Source organism: Pelophylax lessonae (genome assembly GCF_965119305.1).
Source record: "Pelophylax lessonae genome assembly, chromosome: 1".
NCBI lineage: Eukaryota > Metazoa > Chordata > Amphibia > Anura > Ranidae > Pelophylax > Pelophylax lessonae.
Genome location: NC_138768.1, coordinates 811,683,442 through 811,705,266, shown reverse-complemented (window position 1 = coordinate 811,705,266; position 21,825 = coordinate 811,683,442). Strand labels below are relative to the sequence as shown.

The following is a 21,825-nucleotide window of genomic DNA, read 5'->3' as shown; positions in this document are numbered from 1 at the left end:
GCATGTACTAGAGCTTAATTAGTTCCAAATGTTGATCTACTGTTTCCCAGACTTGGGGCTTCCAGTATTATTTGCAATTATTTGTTTTTTTGTGCTGGAAGCTCTAAGAGCCCATTCACCTTAGCGCGACTTGTCAGGCCACTTGTCAGCCTGACAAGTTGTGGTATGTCGTGGTCCATTGAGTAGTACAGGACCCGTACTAATAGGAGTGACACAAGTCGCTCCGACTTAGAAAAGGGGTCTTGTACTACTTTGGGGCGACCTCGGAGCGACTTGCATAGACTTCCATTATGTGAAGTCTCTGCAAATCGCGCCGAAGTCACGGTGCACGCGACTTCACAGGTCGCGCCCCCCCCCGAAGTCGTGTCACCGCAATGTGAATGGGCTCTAAATATGGAATGTGATGGTTATAATATGCAAGCCTGTTTTTTTTTTTTTTTTCCAAATTTTTCATAAACCTTGGTCCTTAGACAGTAATCTTTGTCAATACATTACTTTCATAATGGGATTTATTTAACGTGGATGTTTATGCATATTCATGAGCCGTTATGAAAGTTGCCCTTGTTTGTGTCCTTTATGGAAGAAGTCCTGTATACGTGGTCTGACCCTACAATACCTGGCTTGTTTGTTGTGCTGTTTATGCTTTTTAAGAGGGTTGTACAAGGAAATTGCCTTCCTGGCATAGCTATAATATCCAATAGCTACCCTAACACAGGACATAGCTAAGTTTTTGGCAGCATTCTCTGCCTTCTTTTGGACCAGTGCACCAGTTCTGCGGAGATGTTTGTGAGTGAATTGCACAAAGCCACAAAGTCTCCCGTGAAGAGCTGGTTTCACGAGCCTCCAAATATCACGTAGAACAACACTGACAAGAAACTTTCATATGGGTCCAACGAAAGGTGAGCAGACCTGCCAAATGACTTGGCAAAAGCTACCTAACAAATAGCTTGTTTTTAAAGGAGCTACAGAGGTATTTTAAAGTAATCACAAGATAAAATATAATGGTTCTTATTGGTGATGCTTGCTGATTTTTGTTGTAGCTTGTTTTCATTTTACACTTCATAGCTTATTGTAGAATTCCTACACCATTTCTTTTCAGTTAGTGTAAAACGATTATGTATACAATGATACAAATAAAAGCTCAGCTAGATGTTTGCTTATCACTTTGTTACACAAAAATGAATGCATTTATGGCTATTAAGGCCAATGCTGTAGTCACGCAGCAATATATTCAAGCTTTAAGTTACAAAAATTCCCAACAGATTAAAAACCTACCACCAACACTCTAGATCAGTGGTCTTCAACTCCGGTCCTCAGGGCCCACTAACAGGCCAGATTTTAAGTATTACCTTGGGGAGATACAGACTAGAGTACTGCAATCACTGAGCAGCAAATGATATCACCTGGGATGTATTTCAGTTATCTTGCAAACCTGGCCTGTTAGTGGGCCCTGTAGGCCAGGGTTGAGGACCACTGCTCTAGATGACATGTGTCAAACACAAGGCCCGTGGGCCAAATCTGGCCCACCAGGCCAGTTCAGGTGGCCCTTGCACCTTTCTTTGGGCACCTCTTTGTGCAGCTGCGGCACCCCTCGTCTTCAACTTTCCTGATCTCAGCATTCAGCAGTCTCCAGCAGTTTAAGGCTTCCCAGCTCCAGCAACCCCCCACCACAAGAGCCTTTACTGGAGATTGCTCAGACAGAACACCATGGCAGAACCATGTTCTGTCTAAGCAGTCTCAAATAACATTTCTTGTGGATGTTACCAGCATTGTGTGACTGTCTTTTTTAGAATTGCATCATCTGGTACAGGAGTGTGAGTGGACACTGTGCCACTCTGCCCCTGCCCTTCACAGCCTAAGTTATTACAAAACCAGTAATGATCAAATGCAGAGACCATTGTTTAATATGATAAAGCGTAGATACAATAATATAGTCTTACAAACACAACCGGCCCTTTGAGTGCAACCATAATGCTAATGCGGCCCGCAATGAAATTGAGTTTGACACCCCTGCACTGTTCTGTCCACGGACGCGCCAAGAGTGGGGCACTATTCCGTCCGCGGACGCGCCAAGAGTGGGGCACTATTCCGTCCGCGGACGCGCCAAGAGTGGGGCACTATTTCTCCCACTAATCCAATGATGGGGTACTATTTCTCTTTCCACTGACCAGTGTTGCTATTTAATATTTTTACTCATATTGACCACCATACCTGAGGCATTGTTTATTTCCACTGACGCTGGGGCATTTTCCACACTCATTGGCCACTGTTCAGCTTCCCTAAAGTCTGTAGGATGTTGAGGATAGTTAGATAGGAAATGTTTAGGAATCAGCTTGGTTATGATATGTCCTTAAATTAATCACATTTCTTTTTTCCAGAGCGGTCTTCCCATCGGCCTATCCTCCAGGCAGGGTTACCTGCCAATAAGACGGTGATAGTAGGCAGTGATGTGGAGTTTCACTGTAAAGTTTACAGCGACGCTCAACCGCACATTCAGTGGCTAAAGCATGTGGAGATTAATGGCAGCAAGTATGGCCAAGATGGCGATCCTTATGTCTCTATCCTAAAGGTAAGGGCATTCACTTTATTAATATTGTATAAACGCCTTTATTCCAGAGACTATAGGTCACCAGAATAAGAAGGGAGGAGAAATCCTTCCAGTGGGGACAACTGTTGAGCTGACTGCATATTACATATTGCAGCAACATGCACTCACTTAGGGCACCCAACATTAGAGGTGATTTTTGCACACCGGTACTGAATAGTATTCCAGCATTTCATCTCAACCTTTTTCTCTCCCCCACTCAGCTAATATTACCACAGTGTTGACAGAGATGGATTTGGGGGGGTCCAAACAAGGGTGCCATGCAGGTGCCTGATGCCCTCGTTATCTACTGAGGATGTCATGAAGCTGGTGGCTGGCCCGAGTGCTTTGTGTAACAGAAAGGCAGGCTTGATCCACCCACTGTATAACATTTTTGGGCAATTTGGTGCATTTTTTTTAGGCATTTTGTAAAGGCACCCTAACTGAAAGGCTGTTTTAGGTTAACAAGACTAGTCAGAACTTAAGGGAAAAAATGTGTTGGAATATTCGCAAGGGTAACTGGTCTGTAGCCAATCGGAGCATTAGGATGTTCTGTGCATTTTACCAACGTGAAGGTAACAAGGTGATATCCCTGGGTCATGAGTTGGAACTCCTAAAATAATGCCTTTTTATAGTGATTTAGCTGTAGATTTTTTTTTTTTTTTTTTTTTGGATATAGGTTTAGGTCATAATTTAGGTTTAGTTTAGGTTTAGGTTAGTTTAGGTCATAATCTTAATTTAGTTTAGGTCATAATCTTCCCTGTGAGGAAAGAAACAGAAACACCTTCAAAATTTTAACAAGATCACTTTTAAGGGCAGTGTTTTGTATCCTGTGAGGGTACTTTTAAAATATAGCAATCGCAAGTGATAAAATAACTCCTGCATTGGAAAATCTTACCGTGAAATTTATGAGCGGCTAAGTCAGCAGTGATCTCAGGCCGGCCGCCTAATATTTTGTCTCTGAATCCTATTTTTGAGTCCTGATAATTGAAACCGCATTTGTTAACTGCAATCCTTGCTAAAACCTTTCTACCCGATGAACTGTCTACAGAATGTGTTTGACACAAAATAGCATTTTTTCTTACTTAGATCATGACAGTTGTGGACAGCATAAAAAATGAACCCTAACTTTAGACAAGACACGTTAGATGAAGACACATTAAAATAACTAATGAACTTTAAATGATTGCCATGTTCTTCCAAAACATACATTTGTTATGCCATGTTGGGCTGCATGATACGTATAGTCCCTGGTCATATTTTGCTAATATTGGATAAGTACATGCATTTAGCATTGTGTATATTTTATTGAAGTTCTGCAAATTGCTAGTCCCCGTTGTGATGCAACATTTTAACATTTGTATTTATCCAATTTCTGCTAATTTTACTACATTTTTTCTAGTTTTGTGGTTGTCTTGACTCAAGGAGCATTGTTTATTGCTGCCTTAGCTTTTAAAAATAAATGGCTCTTTAGGCCCCGTTTACACTTGCCTTGGTCAGTTTTTGAGGCGGATCTGAACGGATGCCCCATGCATCTCTATGGGGCATTGGATGTCCGCTGACATCCAATCCTTTCCGTCAAATCCGGACGGATGGAAACCCTATTTTCGGATTGGATGAGAATGGACAGACGGTCCGTTCTCATCCGATTCCCCCATAGAGAAGAGCGGGGACCTGACAGCTCCATCTCCACACACAGCGTGGAGACAGAGCTGCCATCCGCCTGCTCAGCGGGGGATCAGCAGATCGATCCCCCGCTGAGAGAAATTGAGTCCGCCGACGGAGCGGCAAGTGTGAAAGGGGCCTTAGATTTAATACAATTTTATAAAGAGTTTGAGATGCTCAAATCTGTAAACATTTTCATGTAAAACGTGTATGTTATAACTGCAATTCTGTTCATCCAGCCTTGTGTTTCAGACACCTCTTCCACACTACATAGTCAGATCGATAATGCCACTGATCACTATTTCAGCTTTAAAGCTTCCTTGGTAACTGACTGCTGATTGGACCATCATTAAGCATCATCACTAGTTTGAGGCCCTCCCAGTGTCCTCCTATACCTGCCCCTTGCGCCTGAAATAATATTAGTTAGGCAGTATCATCAATTGCAAAGGAGCTGGATTGGGTCACAATGCGTAACCTGTTCTTTTCATTTTTTTTTTTTTTTTTGTGCTTAAGAATTTCAGGCTATAGTGGGAAGATAATATAAAGCTAGATTTCAGGCAACCATACTAAAAGTGTTTTAAAGGCCCCTTTCACACGGGCGGACCAATCGGACCCTCCATTATCCTATATGGAGTGGTGGATGTAAACAGACATGTGTCCATTTACACCCGCCAACATCCATTCTGATCCGATCCAAACAGATGGATGGGGATACGTTCCCTATCCGCTTAGCAGATCGGATAGCAGTAGGGTGTAAATAGACAGGTGGTCTTTTTACATCCGAATGCCCATAGAGGAGAGCAGGCTGTACCCACTCTGCCATGTTTAAGGGTCTTTAAAATGCTCTTAATGATTTTAAATTATAATTGCATTAGAACCTATGTTTTTGTTTGGACCCCTACATTATGTAAGCTTAATTAAATTCAGTTAAAGTTACAGAAGTGCCCATACAAGCCAATGAAACATATAATTGAATTGCCCCTTTAACCTACAGCTTCCAATAATAATCTAGAACCATCTGAGTCTCATACACAAAAGATGGACAAATTCTGATCCTTCTAATATCCCCCAAGTTTTTCAGGCCTTTGTGGAATCTGTCAGTACTCTTGGATGTTTTTTTTTTTTTTGCACTTGGACTCTTTTTAAAGACCGCTTGTTTTCAATCATCAGTATTGATGGCAGCATCCACCAGGTGGACAATTTTCAATAAACTATTTCTTGGTTGGTAATTATAATAATTTTGCAGAACAATATTCTGAAGTCTCAGTGTTTTGTCTGTTCCTTCAGTCATGGATAAGCGATAAGACCGAAACTGATGCTAGCCTAATTCTGTCCAATGTGACACCAAACGATGAAGGAGAATATGTTTGTAGAGCCAACAATTTTATAGGAATAGCCGAGGCGTCTTTTTGGCTCCACATTTATGAACCATCAGCAGGTAAACCATAGACTGAACAAAGCCAACCAGCTGAACACTGATGTCCTGGAAAAACTTCTTGGGGTCTTTGGTATCTGTTGCTGAATAATTGGACGTGTCTGCTACCATTGGTGTTTCTGGCTCTTCAGAAGTGCTTTTGAAGAGCTTGCAATGAAAAAAAAATACCCACAACAAGCTGACTCTTAGACTGTAAAGTTATTTGTTACAGGTACATCTTGACCTTCATGAGGTGTATTTATATAGAATTCTAGTGTTGCAAAAGATGGGTGATGTGTCTGACCAGGTCAGATTGCCCTGGACAATATGATCAAATTCTGGTTTCTACTGGACTACACAGTCCTATTTGGACACACACAGGTTAGAGTATGAAAGTTAATATATTGACTAAATATCTATTTACATAACTTTAATTGGACTTTAACAAAGCTTGTATTGGCATTGACAGTTGACCTGTTGCCTATATTATCTCTTTATTTTTTACCTATATGTTTGCCTATATTTAAGAACTCTTGAAATGGGTTCTAAACAAGAGAGGTTCTCAGATTTCCCCATTCAACTAGTAGAAATAGTCTGATCCAACCATACCAGTCTTTGAGTATGCAGTGTTGTGGGTCTGTTTTTTCAAGTGTTGTTCGCTTGCATGCCAAATTAGGTGGAACAGAGCTTAGGCAGCCTGGTGAAGGGTTCTGGCATCTCGTCATTTGCGAATGATATACTTAATCTGCTTGGTGTCCGTTTTTCTTTTCAGAATTATGGCTTGTACTTTGTTCTTTGATTTTATATATTTTTTTCTTTTTATATCCACCTTCACTTTTGTTCCTTCTTCTTCTCCATGTTATATTTTCATCTCTTCCATTGTTTTTTTAGCCTACGGGCACATACTCCTCGGATAAGGATTTAGAGGTTCTCGTTTTGCGAAATGTGTCTTATGAGGATGCTGGGGAGTATACCTGTCTGGCTGGGAATTCTATTGGCTATTCACATCACACTGCTTGGCTGACCGTTCTTCCAGGTATTCCTTCTTGCTTCTTTATGGTGATGCTTTCCATGTACCTAAGAAATGCCAAACAATAGTCTAGGCCTTGTTATTAAGCTTGGTTTGTTTGCACAGCAAGATCATTGTGGCAGGCTCAATAAATGAAACATATTGTTAGGGCACAGTCTCATAAATTTTATAGTGGTTATGCCCACAAAATAGCCAACTTTCTCCGCATTGTGCGCCGAAGCCTTGATACTCACCATAAACTAGGTACTTTTTTTGGATTTTTACAGCTAGTCACTAATAATCATCTAAAATACCTTAAAACCCAATGAAATGTTCATTGTAAATCTGCTAAATACACTTTTGATGCATCAAAACAAAAGGTGTTTAAAGCCTTCTGTTTAAGAAAGCAGCCACAGCTTGAATAGAAATGGTTGTTCCCTGCCAGCATGCTGTAGAGAAGGACCCTTGCTCTATCTGTGGAAGCAGTTGTTCCAAAAAGGTCCAGCACATCCCTTTCTGAATTTTAGCTATAGCTCTGGAATCAGTAAAGCTCCTGCTCTATGCTGTTTGGAGAGCCCTCACTCTAACTCAGCAGAGGGCTTGTCGGACATTTGCAGAAAGACTACTGCTTCCACTTGGAGACAGCATGCTGGTAGAGAAAAGACTTTTCTCCCAAAATCCCATCATGCTTGAGGTGCTTTTAGTCGTATTATTGCACTTGCAACAAAAACAATTGAGTACTGTCTGATACTTTCTTTTTTTTTTTTTATTTGCACTGACATCCTAATCTTCAGGACAAGTTTTTGGTGTTTACTCCCTTCTTCAAGGTCCAAACAGTATTTCTTGGACTTTGAAGAAAGGGTACGTCCTGAAAGTTTGTCCTGCAAATGTGGATGTTGTTGCAAATAAAAAATGTCCATGTTTTGTCCTAAAGAATAAACTTTTGCAGACTTTTTAGAATGTGTTGAACTAATCAGGTTCAGTTGGGCTATAAAATTACTTCATTGTGACTTGTGCTTTCCTGATATTGCTCAATAAATATTAATTAAAAAGACTGCCTTCCAGAGCCAAGGTAACAATGCTTCTCTAAGGTTTATAGAACTGTTAGGTAGACTATCCGCTGAGCATAAATAGCCTAAAATTAATTTAAAGGAGTTGTAAAGCAAGAAGGTTTTTTATCTTAATGCATTCTATGCATAAAAAGCCTTCTGCATGTGGCAACTGCCCCAGCACCCCATAATATTTGCCTGAGCCCCATCTCTATCCAGTGATGTCCACGAGTCCTTCGGCCGTCCGGGACTCCCTTCCTGATTGTCTGAGACACCGCAGTGGCGTCATTGGCTCCTGCTGCTGTCAATCTGTCAGTTGGCCAATCAGGAGAGAGGGGGTGGGGCCGAACAGCAGCTCCGTGTCTGAATAGACACACGGAGCTGCAGCTTGGTTAGGGTGCCCCTGTAGCAAACTGCTTGCTGTGGGGGCACTCGACAGGAGGGAGGGACAAGGGACAGCGAAGAGGGACCAGAAAACAGGAGGATATGGGCTGCTCTGTGCAAAACCAACTGCACAGAGGAGGTAAGTATAACATGTTTGTTATGTAAGAAAAAAAAATAAAACACGAGACTTCACAATCACTTTAAACTTTATGGTCCTCAGAGCTCACATGGCTGCTTGTCTCTACGGGGCTTCTGTAGAGCTTTGCCGCTCATTACCTCACTTTGGGCTTGCCACTATCATTGAGCTAGAAGTTATGTAGATTACCTTACTGAATGCTCTGGAGGTAACCTTTTCAATTTTAAATATTTGGGAACCCAGGGTATAGCCTAAAAATTCTATATGTATATACAGCCTAATAATGCTATAAAACTCGGGTGGCTGTTTACAGCATTGAATGGTTTTTGGCCACAGTTTCACTATATTGTTTGTAAGGGTCACACTTTTTGTGTTTGGCATTTCTGTACATATATTCTCCTTGATTAATTTAGATTATAAAATTGTGTAAGTATTTCATGAATGATTTTGGTGGTGGTCATGTTCTCTTTCTGAATCTAGGTGTTGGTTATCGGTATTCTGTGCTTCTATGCTTTACTTTGCTTCCTTTTCTGTGCATTTTGTCACATTTTCATATGTCACATGATATTAATATACAGTGAACATTTTATGTATCTCCTATCTATGTACATGTGTCAGAGTAAAATATTTTCCAGCAAGTATGTGTTAATTACAGCAAAATGGTGTTCTTTCCCACATACAAGTGACGGCCACACTATAATCCCTTTTATCTCTTTTAAATTAGCTGTACACTTAACCTCGTCAGTGTTAATTAATCTTGTAGTGTGGTTTAATGAAGCCCAGAACACAAAGCACTTTAGTTTCTCAGTATAATTACATGTTTAAGTACAAATTCACTTTTGGATTAAAAGACCCTGTACAGGTGCCCCTTGCTTCCTTATACTTAGTATGCCCCTTGAGTCTAAGGTGCATCTGAGGCCTAAATATATAAGGGATGTATATAGAGTTCTAAAGCCAAAGGTTATCTTGTACTATACAATTAATTTAATTTTAGGTCACATTGTATTTAAGAATATACCAGCCACATATAAAAATAAAGTATCTGATATCGGAACATATTTCATATAAAGAGCTTGACTCTCTGTTGTTGTGGAGAACTCAGAAACTTTTGGAAAATTTGAACAGCCCCGCAGAATAGCTCCCTCTTCTGGCAGAGAGAACATTTGTTATTTGTGCTTTCATACTGAATTAAAAGCATAGTCCACCTTTTGGACCATGTTCTAATGTAATACCCACGTATTGGGTGTGACATGAAACATGGTTGCACACCCCGTCACCAATACCCACAGCTCCATCTCTTTATATAATATATATATATATATATATATATATATATATATAGGCATACCCCACTTTTAAGTACACAATGGGACCGGAGCATGTATGTAAAACTAAAATGTACTTAAAGTGAAGCATTACCTTTTTTCATTTCTCAATGCATGTAAATGCACTAGCTCCATAGGAAATCTTGGTTAGCATGACATGGCACTGTTCCCAAACCATAAGTGACAAGGACACCAAGCTTGGGGAGCATGTTAAGGGGATCCAGGACTATAACATGGTAGATAACCTAGGCAAGCTGGCCGGCCACAAATAGGATATGTTGTAGTCCTGGGTCCCCTCTCGGTGCTTCCTAAGTTTGGTATCCCTGTGTGAGTGTACTTAAAATGGGGTATGCCTGTGTGTGTGTGTGTGTGTATATATGTGTGTATATATATATATATATATATATATATATAATATATATATATATATAAGGGGAATCCTCCTTGAGAACCCCAAAAAATGTTTTAATTGAGCACAGCTGTGGATCGCTCCCTGTCATCAGAGGAATATGCTACCAGGGCAGAAAGACTCGGCAAAGTGTGCCACTAGGAAGACTGTGCTGTCCTCACACTTTTTCTACATTAATTAATTACTTCTGCACTGAAACAGTGGGTCCTTGCCTCTGTACAGACCTGGGACTAAATAATACAGGAGCCTGTGCATAACATCAATGGTGCACTAATAGTGGTTGCAATGTTCTGCAGGCTTAATCGCAATGTAATAAATGCATGTTTTTTATTAATTAATTTGTTCATTTATTACATTTTTGGGGAAAAAAGGTGGACTGTGCCTTTTATAATGTCTAAGTGTCCTTTTAAGACCGGTTTTGTTGACCTGCAGATACTGTGGAGCACTTTGTCCTCCAAGTTCACAGCAGAAGCACTTAAGCACTTCTTGCAGCATCTCAGCTCTTCCTGCTTCCCCCTCCCAGTAGTAACTTATGCCTCGTTTCCACTGAGCGGATCGGTTCGGGTCAGTTCGGTTCAGTACGCTAATTTAAGTGTTTCCATTGTGAAATTGGCCCATACAACCGAACCAAACCGCTCCATTCCTGGTCCTGCTTCAGATGTAGGGCCATAGGAAATGGAACGGTACGGTTAGGGCGGAGCTACTGGCGTCATACAATAGATTCCACTGATTGGCGGACAGGAAAACTTCAATGCTCATGTCAAATGAAAGAGCAAAACAAACACCTCATTTGGTGTAAACTCCGCATGGTCCCTGGTGGCCCGACCTGCAGTGGAAACGCTCACCTGAATAGACCGGACCATTCTAACCCTTCCAAACTGTACTAACCCGAACCGTTCCGCTCAGTGGAAACGAGGCAGAAGTCTGCTCCCCCCTCATAGCAGTAACTCTGCAGATTTCCCCTTTCAGTGATGATTCCAAAGCTGCCTAGCCTTCTAATCTATAATGTAAACACAGGGTGTGCAGAGAAGTTAAAATCCTTCAGTGCTGCTTCTATGAACTGTGCAGATTAATTTCTCTACAGTACCTGTGGCTACATAGTTCAATTAAGGCTATTTAAACCTCATTTACTTTTTGTTTAGACTATATGAATACTTAAGTGTCCATAGCCTCTTCACAGACTAAGTGCTTGTTTTCATCTACCATTAAAGATTACTCAATACAGTATACAAACAAATCAATTTATAAATCACTGTTGCTTTTATGAGCTCTACAATTATTGATTCTACCCAACAGAACCAGTTGTGAAAGTGGAGCCCACTTACTCCAACTCAGCCAGTGTCCTTATCATGGTGACTGTAGCCATTGTCTTTATCTTGCTGATCATCATTATTATCACCTACCGAATAAAAATCCCTTCCAAGAAATCTATGAACACACCAACTGTGCAAAAAGTCTCCAAGTTCCCACTGAAGCGACAGGTAACAGAAAGTAGATACAAGATTTCTATCACTCTTCTTTCTTTCCTCCTTATTTCTTGCCTGCTCTGTGAAAATGCCTTACCGTTATATGTACATATTCACAGGCAAATTGTTTTCAAAAGAAGTTATGATCCAGAAAGTTTTGAGGCTCAGAAACCTGAATAAAATATCAAAAATACCCGGCTTCAGAAAATGCATAATTTATCCTTTTTGTTCTTTAAGATCCAGACCGATTCACTCATCTTTTTTAAAACTGCATGCTTGTATTCACTTCAGCATTTTCCTTTTCGCAGTACATGCTTGTGGTATTTCCAATTTAATGTGTCTTAGTTTTCTCTGTCTTCTCTCTTAAGGATGCATGACGTGGCCCTCTGAACCTTATGTGTGTCTAACTCAATCAGGTTTCCTTTACCCACAAAATGAGATGATAGAGCAATGTAACGTTTCATAAACTCAGATGCCATTATGGGACAGGATAGGAGAACATATGTTGCAATGTGTTTGTTGTCTTCCCGGTAACCTTGGAGGTGCACAATTCCCCAAACATGCTGCGGTGTTCATTAGAATGATAGTAATGACATTTAAATGTATTCCCAGCCAGGGAAGAAATGCTGATGAGTTTATGTAATTTGCATTTAGATGGCAGTGAGTTGCTTGGAAAGTACAAGAACTTTAAACCCTTTCTTGCCCATTAAAGACCTCCACAAACTTTCTTCTGCTTTTCTTATTCACTTCTAAATCTTTTTATAGGTAGATATTCTCATTAGCACAGCAGTCCGCAATAATACACTTTTTTTATTTGCTCTACTTAAGCAGGTTTCCATGGAATCCAACTCTTCGATGAATTCCAACACCCCACTGGTGAGAATAACGAATCTGTCTTCCACCGATGGCACCATGTTAGCCAATGTTTCCGAGCTTGGCTTGCCCACGGATCCGAAGTGGGAGCTGCCAAGAAGTCGGTAAGTAGGTCGATTTGGTAGTGGGAATATTCTAAAAAATGAAACGGTTAATACAGAAAAAGAAATATGACCATACAGACACTATAGAAGAACAGCAACCCATATATGTTATGGGAGAACTGCAAAACATGACAGCAGTTCTATTTTGGGAATAAAATACTTCCACTTGCACATTAATGACATTAGCAGATAGGTTCAAGGGTGCAGTTAACCGGCTTAGCATTAAGGCCTAGACTGAAGGTCTGAGACTTGTAAAGTCTGGACATAAAACATTTTTTTTTTCATTTATTAAAACTAAAGGTAACCCTAGAGCTAAACAAATTATGTCTAAATAAAGGGCATGTCTTTTCCTAATTGAGTCTTGATATCCTTTTGTATATTCTATGCAGATCTATGCAGTAATCTAGCATTGTGCAGGAATTCTTTGTAATAGACTGGTCATCGGTGTTCTTTTTCCAATGTCTTGTATCTGCCCTCATGTAGATTCCCAAGGGCTGACATGATGGGTCCCTTCCACAGCTCTGCTCCCTGCACAGGCTATGTAGCACAGTAATGATGCCCCCACTACTTTACAGACTAAAAACTAGGTTTGCAAAGGCATTTGGTGTACACAAACTGAACTATCCTTTGTGGCTATTGAAGAATATATTTAAATATTTGTACTCAGTTCAATTTTAAAAAAATTAAATACATTGGAGAATTGAGATTCATTTGCTTAATGATGCCTAAAGCTTCTGACATACCTGTAAGCTAGGAACTTTCTGTACGAAAGCAACAGAAGGTAGCACATCCAGCAACGATTACACAGAGGCTTGCGCTATACACAGTGAAGGCTGGTTATGCTAAATAACATTTGTTATTAAATTATGTTAGCCATTATTCATTTGTTTCCGTACTTCTTGTAGGTTGACATTGGGAAAACCATTGGGTGAAGGATGCTTTGGCCAAGTAGTGATGGCAGAAGCCATTGGCATTGATAAGGATAAGCCAAATAAAGCATCTACTGTAGCAGTAAAAATGTTGAAAGGTAAACGCCTTAATGTCAAAGTATTGCCACTTTGTTACTTGAAAATAGCTGTGTATCATTCTTTGTTTTTATTTTTGTATTTATTTTGTTTTGTGATTTGACTATCTCATTCACTGCAACTACCAACTGCAAAGTACTAATGATTAAAGTGATTGTAAAGTCAGAAGGTTTTATTTATTTTAATACATTCTATGCATTAAGATAAAAAGCCTTCTGTGTGCATCAGCCCCCCTAATACTTACCTGAGTCCCATCTTGATTCACCTGGGTTGCAGTTGATTGTCTCAGCTGCCCGGGACTCCCCTCCGGTATTGGCTTAGACAGCAGCGCGGCACCATTGGCTCCTGCTGCTGTCAACCAAAGTCGGTCAGCCAATGAGGAGAGAAAGGGGGCCGGGCTGCGGCTCCGTGTCGGAACGGACACACAACGCTGCGACCCCCGCTCCGGTGCACCCATAGTAAGCTGCTTCCTGTAGGGGCACTCAACAGGAGGGAGGGGCCAGGAAAGCCGAAGTGGGACCCAAGAAGAAGAGGAGGATCTGGGCTGCTCTGTGCAAAACCACCTCACAGGGCAGAATAAGTATAAGAGTCGGTTCACACTGATCCAACTCGAAGTCGCCCCGACTTCGGACGACTAATGAAGTGGCGCGGCTTGCAACGACTTCTCATAATGGAAGTCAATGCAAGTCGCTCCGACTTTGCCAAAAAATAGTGCAGGAACCTTTTTCTAAGTCGGAGCGACTTGAGTCGCTCTGATTAGAACGGTTCCATTGCACAGCATTGGAAGCTACTTGTCAGGCGACCAAGTCGCCTGACAAGTCGGATCTGTGTGAACCGGCAGTAATATGTTAGTTATTTTTAACTAAAAAAACAACACTGTAGTATTACTTTAAATCAGTTCGATCATTTACGCCATACAACTATTTACTGCTTAAAGTGATTGTAAACTATCATCTTGTAAAACAACCTATTCAGTTTAAAATATAAATGAAAGGCAAAACATTTTTGTATAGATATAAAAAAAAATTATAAATACTTTTTTTTTTTTTTAATTTCCTTTTTTATAAGTGATCACATTCCCTCTTTTCTCAGCTGTATGAGAGCTGGGGGGAGGAGAAGCAACATAGCTTGGAGAACTGACCACGGTGTGTGTTCTCCTGCTTAGTGTGGTCAGTTTTTAATAGGAAAGCAGTGGGACTGGCATGAACACCACGGATTTCACATAAAGGAAGCAATACAAAAACTACAGGATACTTTTTTAATAGAAGTACATGGTACAGCATGCACATATCCGGAATGTGAAGTGTTGGGGTAACAAATGTTTTAATAACTTGCACTAATTTCAATAGATAACTTGTTAATGCCCTATTCCCCTGTTGTACAGATGATGCCACAGATAAAGACCTCTCAGACCTGGTGTCTGAAATGGACATGATGAAGATGATCGGGAAGCATAAAAATATAATAAACCTGCTGGGAGCGTGTACACAAGATGGTATGTTTGTTTTATAAAGAGAACATTATGATGTAAAATCCCAGGAGCCGAACATATAATAAAAATAGAGCCAACCTTTTTTGAACTTTCCGTGTGTATTGAAGCAGATGTTTCCTTTGCTTCTAAATATTGCAAGCTGGCTTGTAGATATATTGGCTTGACCCTGAATTGTACAATCATTTGTCTACGCCTGCTATGCAGGATTATGGAGAATGGCAAATAGCATATTTTATATTCTAAAACATTTCTATTTGTAGCTCCAACACAGGGTCGAGGAGGTTGAATAGAAAGTAATCCTAACCTGATGACCTTTCCACACATTTATGAATAGGAAAATAGGAAACAGCTTACCCCTTATCAAAGTCTTTCCACTAGGGATCGACCAATTATCGACAATGCCGATATATCGGGGGCCGATATGCACTCTCCCCGATATATTGGAATCGGCCCCTGAGGTTACCGATATTGCAGATTATTCCAGGAAAGTGCTACCTGCAGCTAGTACCGGCATCCATAGCTGACTGTCGGCTGTCTTGTAATGACAACCGATGCGGCTGAGAAGCCGCTCAGCTGTCATTACAAGGAGCGGGAGGGGACGCCCCCTCTCTTGCAGCCTTCTGCGGCTCGCCCGGGTCTCCCGTCCCACCGGGAGACCCGGGTATCCTACCTCCACGGCTGCCAAAGAGAAGACCCGATCAAAGCCGCATTCGGCTCTGATCGGGTCTCCATGTAAAAACCCAGAAGTGATATTATGACATCACTTCCGGGTATTCGGCGCCAGATTAAAAAAAATGACAGCATTCAAAACAGCCAAACTTGGCTGTTTTGAATGCTTCTAAGTGCAGAGGAGGGGTTTGGGGTCTTTTAGACCCCCAAATCCCTCCACAACTCCTACCTGTAAAAAAAAAAAAATTTAAATGTCTGAAAATATCGACCAATATCAGCCGATACTGATATCTGATGACCAAAATATCGGAATCGGCACAAAAAAAAAACTATATCGGTCTATCACTATTTTCCACTAATTTCTATTGGCCTGTTGGCACTACCCACCCAGTTTCTCAAACTTTGAATGCAAAATCAAAGGAGACCAAACTTTGATTGAAAAATCAACTGACCTGGGTGGTAAATCGCCAGCCAAACAGTGAATGCATTCAATCAGATGGAGTAACTTTTCAGTTATTCAGACAGTTGTGGGTGCCAACTGTCTTAATACAATAGCTGGCAGGGAGGTTTACCCATCTATGCTGTTTAGGGTGAATGGAGGAATCTATGCATGTATGTGTAGCCTTAATCTGTTTAAGCTAAACAAAATGGTTGTTGAAATGTATACAGTAATGGGGCTGGAGCCAAGCAGAGCTGTAGTTCTAGCAAACACTGTTAGTTTGAAGCAGTTTTTATAACACTGGTTTAAAAACACATGATGGCTGCATGTGTAATTTTGCACCAGAACAGAATCCGAGTATCTAATTACACAAATCACTCGCTAGGTTTGCTGTAAAAAATGGAAGGTTTTGTTGTCTGAAAAAGTAGTTTTGTAAATTACCTTCTCCCTTCACACGGGCCTCTTCCTGTACTAAAAGCGAGGCCATCTCCACTCATTAGAGGCACTCTGCTTAGCTTTTTCAATAAATGATGCGTAATAAAGGACATCCTGGGTTTTAAAAATAACACGGGTAATAAATTACCTTGTCTGAGGAGCAGCTGCTTCATGATGAAGCACAGACTACGGGGAAGATGTGGCAGAACAAGGTGTTTGCCTGCCAAGGTAGAAATGATATACAAGTTAGAATAGTACTGTACAGAGAACCTAGCCATCCTCCTCTCAGCAAACCAAATACCAAGACCAACTCCTAAACAAGGTGCCGAATTAGCCCGGGTTGGCAGCCAATCACACTGTATCCGAATACTAGACCAGCTGGAAGTATACAGCAAGTAATAGACACATTTTGAGACAAAAACTTAAAGAAATACTGATCTGAAAGAAAACGGTGCCCCACAACAGAAGTCTGTCTTCAAGTTAAAGTCCTGCTTTCGCTGAAGCACAGAGGAAGTAGTCATGCTGTAGGCCTTGTTTGTATTCAGCCTACCAATTTACGGAACCATTTGAACCTATCTCAAAGGCTGCTTGATCTGCATCACATTTGGCCATTCATGGTAATGGCAGGGCACATTGACCAATACCACATTTGCATGGATGTCAATTAACCATATATCTGGAGATTAGTGAAAGATTGGATCTTTCGAGAACCATATGGGACCTTGATTGTGGCTTTCACAAGCCCATATTTTTCATCCTGGTCAGTATCTGCATATATTTGCCAGCTACAGAAATAAGGAGTGATCCGTACATGGGACGGTTAGGTTGTTTTAAGAACTTTTCAGCTTTCTTTGACAATAAATAGCCTGTGAGCACGCACATTTAGCATATTTTTGAAGCAATGTAGTCACCACCAAGTAGCCAGTGAAGTGAGCATGGAATACTAAGCGCACACAAGCTGGGCATCCTTAGAGCCGGTTCACATAGGCGCGACCCGACTTTGCCGGGCGACCTGTGAAGTCACGGTGCGCAGCTCGCACCGCGACCTCGAAGCGGCATGCACGGACATATCATTGAAGTCAATGCAGGTCGCCCCAAAGTAGCTCAGGACCCTTTTTCTAAGTCGGAGCAACTTGTGTCGCTCCTATTAGAACGGGTCCTGTGCTAATCTATGGCAGGCGACCCACGGCGACTTGTCAGGCAACCAGGTCGCCTGACAAGTCGCCCCAGTGTGAACCGCCTCTAAATCTCTGATAATATTTAAGCATTCATTTCAACATGCTTGTCTCTGATTATATAATAGATGAAATGTCAACACCAATGTGTAACCCATTCTCTATTCCTTTTCTACGCTTTGTGTAGGTCCTCTATATGTCTTGGTTGAATATGCATCCAAGGGAAACCTCAGGGAATATTTAAGGGCTCGACGCCCCCCTGGGATGGACTATTCATTTGACACATGTAAAATCCCTACCGAACAGCTGACGTTCAAGGATTTGGTGTCCTGCGCGTACCAAGTTGCTCGGGGGATGGAATATCTGGCCTCTCAGAAAGTAAGTTTCTGGTTTTCTTTGTAGTTGACATCACCTTTTATATTTTACAGATTAATGAACTCCTGTAGTAGTTTGACCATCTTCAATAATTATTCTTTAGTTCCAAACCATAATATTGTGCAAATCAAACTGAAGATATTGTGAAAAATTAAAATGGCTAGTCAAAACAGTTGGTAGACCTAAGGTCATAAGCTGTTAAAGTTAAGTGCAATATTCCAACTCTCTGGTTTGTGGGAAGTGTCTACAAATAACGATGGCACTTTGAATAATAAATAAGTGTTCCCTTATATTAAAATGTTATCCTACTTGTTTTTGTGTATTTTTTGATAAGTAAATCTGCCAGATCTTGTGCGTCTTGTGGGTTTTTAGCTTGGAGCTACAGGAAAGTTTGGAGTATCTCACCAGCTGATAGACGGGTACCCATAATTCCCCAGTCCCACTTTAGCAGAGATGAAAATGCAAAGAAGATCTCCGGTGTTTCACATGCCTCTCTGAGCTGTGTAAAAAAAAGACAGCAGAGTGGGATGTAAGCGCTTCATTCTTTTTTTTCAGAAAGCTCCCCTGATGAGCCCGTGATAAACAGGCCACCACAGTTGTCATATATTGCCAACATGGCGGCCCTCTCCAGGAATGATCACTGCAGAAGACATTGTTAATGGGGAGGGGGGTGGTATAGAGTAAAGCCTGAGCTGTTTTTCCATTGTCCTCATTCTGTGTACCCAGCAGGGAGAAAATGAAAGACACAGGCATCCCTTTAGCTGACACACAGTCTGTGTATGCGAGGAGCAGAACTCTGCCGAGGCAGCAGATGCTGTAGACAATTGTGCAAGTTGCCAAAGTGGATGTTTATTTTTCCCCCTAATACATGTTTGCTGGTTGTAGCATAATGAATACCACTTTCCATCTTTATTGTTGCTTAGGAAATATTGTAGAATTTAAACTGATCTGGTCTAAGATGTTTTTAAGTTAACTGATAATGCTGAAGCACCTTGTGGAGTCTGCAAGTACCTTTTGTTAATTTTTCCATTGCACCCTGTGTCCCTCTGGAATCCCCTGGATTTTTAACCTAGGCTGTACATACAAGGTCCAAGCTGAAGTTTAATCCCAGCCAAGAACTGTACATCTCGCTGGCCATAGACAGTTTGAATCTCAGAGGGTTCAGTAGGGACTGGCTGCAATTTGAACCATGTATGGGCAGGCTGAATGTACCCAAGTTGATCGATCAACTTGGGTACAACCAGCCTTTTGGATTTTACATGATTTTATGTGTTGATGAGGGGGGGGGGGGGGAGTTTTTCTTTCCTGCAACCTGTGGTTACAGGAAAGAAAACGGCACCGTCTATGGCCATCTTCAGGGCAAAGCTGAAGCCAAATACCAGGGCCCCTAGTTAAACGAAAAGATTAATGTCTGAAGGGATGGGTGTTAAAGTGATTGTAAAGTCAGAAGTTTTTTTTTTTATCTTAATGCATTCTATGTATTAGGATAAAAAGCCTTCTGTGTGTAGCAGCTGCCCCAGCATCCCCTAATACTTACCTGAACTCCATCTTTATCCAGCGATGTCAAGGAATCACTCAGCCGTCCGAGACTCTCCCCCCTGACTGGCTGAGATACAGCAGCGGCGTCATTGGCTCCCACTGCTGTGAATCAAAGTCAGCCAATCAGGAGAGAAAGGGGCGGGGCCAAATGACAGCTTCGTGTCTGAATAGACACACGGAGCTGCAGCTTGGCTTGGGTGCCTCCATAGCAAGCTGCTTGCTGTTGGGGGCACTCGGCAGGAGGGAGGGGCCAGGAGCAGTCCAGAGGGACCTGAGAGGAGGATTCAAGCTGCCCTGCGCAAAACCAACTGCACAGAGTAGGCAAGTATAACAACCTATCTCAATGATAGCCTAGGCTTAGGTCCTGAAGGACTACATAGGGATGGAAAAAGTCAACATTTCTATTCTTACACCTTCACTTTGGGGCTCAACTCCAGACAAATGGCTAAATGCACAGATTAAATACTTATAAAGGAGATATATTACCTGCCAAGGATTTGTAGTTCTGTTCAGCTGTCTGAGATTTACTCTGCTCTACAACACATCAGTCCATGTCTGAAAAAGAAGGAGACCTGATTTTTCTCTGCTGCAGTTTCACGTTCATTTTATGGTCTTGCCTCTTTGTCAACCTGTGACTGAACAGTGAAAGGAGAGTCGACTCCTCTCTGTCACTCTGCTCTCTCCTCCCTATCAGAATGATCCTTGCACTGTAGCACAACTGATTCGCTCCTTTGTGCTGCTTTACCTTACCCTTCTCGGAGCTGTGCTGTGCAGGGACTGCAAGGATGATATGAAGTAAAATTATGGTAGTTATATATGTAGTATTGAATACAGAGCTGCAATAATTTGCACCTTTTATATCTGCCCAGTGCTCAGCATTCAAGTACTTTGTTCTTGATGGGTGCTTGGAAGGAGCATTTGTTCTGACCCCACCTGAGTTTATCTAATTTACGCTTTGTGTATGCTTTCTGCTTTCCACACTATACAAATCCCTGCTGTGCATTGCTAGTTCCCAACTTTCTCTGCCTTTAGCTAAACTTGGTATACATTGGATATTGGGACCCAGGAAAAACGGTGCAGGGCTTTGGACAATGATTGGGCAAAACAAAGGTGCCCAGGTGAATAGTAATTAAATACCACATTCACCTTGCCCTTCCTTTGCTTAAAACTATTATACTGGTGCTGTGTATACAATATATGATCAGGCAGCGTTTCAGTGCAATACATGCTATGGCAGTACAAAGAGGAGCTTCTTTGCAGACTTTTTGGTTCACAATATTTGAAAAAAGGGTGGAGTGCTGACATCACTCCTTGTCGTCAAGAATTTGGTTGTCACCTAGTACTAAGAATCCAACTATTTTGTTTGAATGAATAAGAACCAGTGACATCAGGCCTACATACGCCACTTTCATTTCCTATGCTAAATAAATTTTGCCGTAGAATTTCTTTGGAGGAAGAATTTCATATCGAGATTGTTTTGTTTTCTCTTGCAGTGTATTCACAGAGACCTGGCAGCCAGAAATGTACTAGTTACTGAAGACAGTGTGATGAAAATTGCTGACTTTGGGCTGGCTAGAGACATTCACAACATAGACTACTATAAGAAGACCACAAACGTAAGTGGATATTTAGTAGAGCTGGCAAACATTTGTATGAACAAGAATGATTGTTATTTTTCATTTAATGCTAAAACAAATATACATTGAACCTGATTACTATATTTATAGGTGCTACTTATGTAAAAAAATGCAGTTTCAGCTTGCATTTACTATATAGCCAAGCTGGTTGTGGTCCACACATGATCTGCATCCTCTGTGTATTGTGGATGGAGATTTTTCTGTTTGAATATCCTCAGACTACTTGGACATATCATACACCTGGTCTTCTATTTCCCTCCTCTGGGGTGTCAGTAGATTTCAGACATGTAGCTGCCTCATACAACCAGGGCTGGGGAGGAGGAAGATTGCCAATATCATATCTAATAGGCAGAGCCAGGCTATTTATACGTTCACATAACTGCATTTAATGGTTTGCTTCAGACACATAATTCTCCAGCATGCCTTGTTTGCTTGGGGGAATACATTTGTATGGTTCTCTTAAGTCCATCTTAGATGATACGATTTTTCTTTTCTTCTACCACGGGTGATGCTATTGTGTTCTTCCGTCCCTGCTGGGAGCTGACCCTGCCAGGAGTGCAGGGTAAATATTGCTAGCGGCTATAGCCACTGGTAATAATCGCATCCTTAAAATCCGACATG

General features: G+C 41.3%; 1 protein-coding gene across 3 annotated transcripts in view; it reads left to right on the top strand.

Moving 5' to 3' along the window:
- The window catches only part of FGFR3 (fibroblast growth factor receptor 3), a 147,667-nt gene that overhangs the window by 113,086 nt on the left and 12,756 nt on the right, over positions 1-21,825 (top strand). Inside the window, exons 6-13 of one of the 3 annotated variants that reach the window (XM_082265535.1) lie at positions 2,379-2,569; positions 6,555-6,699; positions 11,272-11,456; positions 12,273-12,418; positions 13,324-13,445; positions 14,828-14,938; positions 17,841-18,031; positions 21,061-21,183. In XM_082265535.1, the coding sequence (XP_082121661.1) occupies positions 2,379-2,569; positions 6,555-6,699; positions 11,272-11,456; positions 12,273-12,418; positions 13,324-13,445; positions 14,828-14,938; positions 17,841-18,031; positions 21,061-21,183 (1,214 nt within the window). Of the gene's footprint in view, positions 1-2,378; positions 2,570-5,536; positions 5,688-6,554; positions 6,700-11,271; positions 11,457-12,269; positions 12,419-13,323; positions 13,446-14,827; positions 14,939-17,840; positions 18,032-21,060; positions 21,184-21,825 lie in introns of all 3 variants that reach the window. The other 2 variants (XM_082265534.1, XM_082265533.1) reach the window with 2 other exon arrangements.